We start from the raw sequence: 4,942 nt of genomic DNA on the forward strand, positions 1-4,942 counted from the left end.
TAAAGCTAAGCATAGCAACATCTATTGACCGCGCCCCCTTTCGGAGACACTCTTCGTTATTAATTAATACATTATGTACTACTATGTTCATCTGTAATTTGAAATATGATATAGTATGTTGTTTTATATAATATTCATTTTCACAAGCATTATTTTTTTAATTGTTACGTACTCATAACAACATTCCAAGTGTTTACAACTCTATTAATAACACACGATGATTGATGTACAGGCAAACTGGACTTCTCCGAGTATCACATTGTGACTTCCGCATTTTAAGCGTGTGTTTATTTAGCGAACATGTGTCATCAAGATATCTCACAGTTGTGTTGTACATCTTAATTAAATGAAAGGACATATATGTTCATATTAATACGTGTTAGTACGTAACGTTACAATAATGTATTTAATGGGGCGTCTCTTATTTCTTTCTTTTTAAATTCTCGATTATTGTAGAACTTATAGAGCGTTTGGGGGTAATAATTGAATTAAAATGGCAATATTTTCTAATTCCCGTTCAACTATTAATGATGTGGCTGGTGAACATGATGTGAACACTAGATGGGGACCTCCTCCTCCTCTTCCACGCACTTGCAAACTTGTAGGTCTGGTTGGACCGCGGAATCCAGTTGTTGTGTCAAGTTTGACGAGAAAGCTACCTGTTCCAACGGTGTTCTTCAAAATAAAATAAAGAAACTTTGCCAAACTCTTGAGACATCGTCTTTGGCCATCTGTCAATTATTGTATAAGTGAGTGTAATTGCCATAATCAATTTGACGAACTACATTATCAATATTGATGCTTATTGTTTTTTCATAATAACGCATCTTTTTCGCGTAGTCACCGCGACGCCTTTATTTTGAAGATATCTACTGGACGTATTTCTTCTCGTTTAAGTGACACGACAGGGGTGAGGGAATGGGAGTTTGGAAAAAGAAAAAGTTAGCCAGCAGCGCTCCAAACGCAGAGCAAACAACAAAGAGGACGACGCTCTCGTTGAATGATCAGCCTATACAACGTTTTATATCCTTGAGCCTGCTTCAGGAGGCTTGCTAGACACGCTTTTCATTGAATTCTCTGACTTAAGCTGCAGTCTCAAAACTTGGCGAGATGATTTTGTGTGGGACTTGGTCTGTCCTCCTCTTTCTGCCTATGGTGATATCAGCTCAATATCAAGGAGACAACGGAATTGTCATCCCGGAGCATGGATTCTGCCAACCAATCTCCATACCCCTGTGCACGGACATCGCCTACAACCAAACCATCATGCCCAACTTAGTGGGCCACTACAACCAGGAGGATGCAGGGCTGGAGGTGCACCAGTTCTACCCGTTGGTGAAGGTACAGTGCTCCCCGGAGTTGAAATTCTTCCTGTGCTCCATGTACGCGCCCGTTTGCACTGTCCTGGAGAAGGCCATCCCACCTTGCAGGTCAATCTGCGAGAGGGCCAAGCAGGGCTGCGAAGCCCTCATGAACAAGTTTGGCTTTCAATGGCCCGATCGACTCCGCTGCGAGAACTTCCCCGTGCTGGGTGACGGTCAAATCTGCGTGGGACAAAACGACTCCTCTGCCGCCACTGTTCCGCCCTTGCCTGTTCCAGGCACCCAGGACGTCTCGCTGGTCTCCGGCCATGACAAGCCCTTCCGTTGCCCCAGTGCACTCGCGGTGCCCCCGTACTTAAACTACATGTTCCTGGAGGAGAAGGACTGTGCCGCTCCGTGTGAGCCGGCCCGGGGCGGCGGGTACATGTTTTTCACCGACAGGGAGATCCACTTCTCACGCATCTGGATTCTGGTCTGGTCGGTCCTGTGCTGCGCGTCCACCTTATTCACAGTCACCACTTATTTAGTTGACATGCAGCGGTTCAGGTACCCTGAGAGGCCCATCATCTTCCTGTCAGGCTGCTACACCATGGTCTCCATCGCTTACATCGCAGGCTTCTTTCTGGGCGACAAAGTGGTGTGCAATGAGAGCTTCAACCCGGATGGCTACAAGACTATCGTCCAGGGCACCAAGAAGGAAGGGTGCACCATCCTTTTTATGATGCTCTACTTTTTCAGCATGGCCAGCTCCATCTGGTGGGTCATCCTATCCCTCACCTGGTTCCTGGCGGCGGGGATGAAGTGGGGCCACGAGGCCATCGAGGCCCACTCCCAGTACTTCCACCTGGCGGCCTGGGCGGTGCCGGCCGTCAAAACAATCAGCATCCTGGCCATCGGGCAGATCGAGGGCGACGTGCTGAGCGGCGTGTGCTTCGTCAGCCTCAGCAACCTGGACCCCCTGCGAGGTTTTGTCCTGGCGCCGCTCTTCATCTACCTGTTCATCGGGACCTCCTTTTTACTGGCCGGCTTCGTTTCGCTCTTCCGCATCCGTACCATCATGAAGCACGACGGCACCAAGACAGAGAAGCTGGAGCGCCTCATGGTGCGCATCGGCGTCTTCAGCGTACTCTACACCGTGCCCGCCACCATCGTGATCGCATGCTTCTTCTATGAGCAGGCCTTCCGCCCGCACTGGGAGCGCAGCTGGGTTAGCCACAGCTGCAGGAGCCTGGCCATCCCGTGCCCGGCGCAAACAGGGCCCCGCATGACGCCAGACTTCACCGTCTACATGATCAAGTACCTGATGACGCTCATTGTGGGCATCACGTCTGGGTTCTGGATCTGGTCCGGGAAAACGCTGCATTCCTGGCACAAGTTTTACACCCGGCTGACAAACGGCAAACACGGAGAGACCACCGTGTAGGATGAAGGGCCCGCCGCAAGCTCTTGGACGGGCGGATTTGTGCTTTTCATGGTGGCTGTGTGTTGGAGTGAGGAGGGGGCAAGTTATTCGGCATTCCGAGCTCTGCGAAACTAACAAGTGTTTGGGTTTTGATTGACCAAGCAGCGAGTTGGATTAATGAGGAACGGGACAGCCTGGCTGAACAAACACACAACAAACATGGCCGACGTCGCCATGTGCTGAAATGCTCACCTCCTCCTCCTGTTCCTTCTACTCTTCGTCCTCCTTGGCTCCATGATCCAGCAGTCAAGAAAGGAGCACAATGAACATTTCACATGTAATTAAATCCAAGTGTAAATAGTAATTGTAAAAACATGAAATTATATATTTGTATTTAAAAAAAAAAAAACACTTCTGCCTAACTGTCAGTGTAATTGCTTCTTTTTTTGAACTCCAACAAGCCAAATAAATCTGCTCCCCATAAAAAAAAATAATAATGATAACATTTGCAGTAATGTGAGCCTGATTCATGCTGGATTTTTGTATGAATTGCATGTAAAAAAATATATATAATGATAATAATTGACATAAAATAATTTCAAGTTCTGTCAGCAAAATGTACAAATGACCCACTTAACTTTATTACTGTATGTAGTCACTTTATATGAAAACTACTAAATACTATTGTGTAGTTATACAACTAACATAAATGATCATATTTTATTTTGCATAAAAAATATTGGGTCGGAATGATTGCTGATAGAAATTGCGCACTTGATGTCATGCGTTCATACTTTCTATTTCCCAGTTTTGATTTCTCTTTACATCCTGGGTGATGTGCTTGTTCTTTCCAAAATAGAACATCACCAATTGGAGATCTCATCTATTTTCAAATGCGGGCGGACAGGAAGCGTCATTCAGCGGCATTATGTCAGGCGGACATTGAACATGGCACAACGTGTCCCGGCGGGCTTGTAAAATAGCATTATGCCTCACAGCTATACATAATATAATCATCAGTGTGATGACAACAAAATCCTTCATAGTTGTAAAGAATCGAAAACATTATGAAACAACAATTATCTGATGCTTTATTGCTAACCAAAATGTATGAATGATTGACATCTTTGGGCAGTCGTATAGCTTGGGCTCTTGTCACGTGTATGTATACGTTTTTAGAATGTCCATATTTCACCTGCTGTGCAAGAATAACCAAAGTTGTTGCGTAAATTTAGTAGGATGTTGTACAAAAAGTAATAGACTCTATGCGCTAACTGCTTTTGTAGCATTACCATTGCATCGTATCAGCCATATTTGTGGAATACTTGTAGTGTGTGTGATACATGTTAATTCTTTGTACAGTTTCCTACTAAATTGTCCCAAGATCACATCAAACCAAAAATATGTGTCAATCCAAATGTGGAGATTAAAGATTGTCAAACTGAATGATTCATGTAGTGTATGTTCCTCCTCCATACTGTATGTGCCCAAGTGATTAAACACAGTCTTGGCTGAAGACTCAAGAGTCCAAAAGACGGCCATGTTGTTTTCACAGAAAGGGTTGGATCTCCAAATACAGCGGAACCTCCAAAGTCTAATTATTGTTAATATTTTTCAAAACAAATGCTTCATTGGAGGTAATGTGAGGTGAATCATCATAAAAGCTGTATTATAACTGTACAGCCGATATTTTAAGTAGCATCGTCGCAATGAAGAAAAGTTATCTACTGTATAATCAAAGTAAAACAAACCACCCTTTAAAGTGGAAGTCAACCCAAATTTTTTATTTACAACAATATGTTCCAGGCAACCCCAATAGTCTAAACACAGTATTCTGATTAATATGGTGTTTGTGAAAAAATGAGCTAAGCAGCAAAATCCACCTGTTTATTTCCATCTCAGGGGGCGCCGAGTTTGCTACTGGCTGTCACCTGAAAATGACATCACAGTTGCTCAGGTAATGGCCAATCACGGGTCACCTGTTTTCTAAAGCTGAGCATTTTCAGTTGACAGCAAAGTGGCCAAATGGCTGCCGCCTGAGATGAATAACAACGGGTGGGCTTTACTGCTCAATTCATATCCCATGAACTAACTCTATATTCATCAAAATGCCTTGTTTAGACAAGTAAGGGCACATACAACTGGTTATTGAAAATACATTTTTGGGATTGGCTTACCCTTAAAAGCAGGAAAAATTTGCTTTTTGCTGGTCATTTTT

At 44.2% G+C, this 4,942-nt stretch overlaps 1 protein-coding gene across 1 annotated transcript; it reads left to right on the forward strand.

Moving 5' to 3' along the window:
• Positions 1-913: 913 nt before the first annotated feature.
• On the forward strand, positions 914-4,170 carry fzd2 (frizzled class receptor 2). Its single transcript, XM_086086671.1, has one exon. The coding sequence runs from the start codon at positions 1,111-1,113 to the stop codon at positions 2,743-2,745; it is 1,635 nt and encodes a 544-aa protein (XP_085942797.1). The 5' UTR covers positions 914-1,110; the 3' UTR covers positions 2,746-4,170.
• The last annotated feature ends 772 nt before the right edge of the window (positions 4,171-4,942 follow it).

The sequence above is a fragment of the Leptonotus elevatus genome, chromosome 1 (assembly GCF_054856555.1).
Source record: "Leptonotus elevatus isolate MCC_2025b chromosome 1, RoL_Lele_1.0, whole genome shotgun sequence".
NCBI lineage: Eukaryota > Metazoa > Chordata > Actinopteri > Syngnathiformes > Syngnathidae > Leptonotus > Leptonotus elevatus.

Bases quoted from the DNA above. Each gene is read 5' to 3' on its own strand.
- fzd2 (XM_086086671.1), top strand. From the start codon at position 1,111: ATGATTTTGTGTGGGACTTGGTCTGTCCTCCTCTTTCTGCCTATGGTG.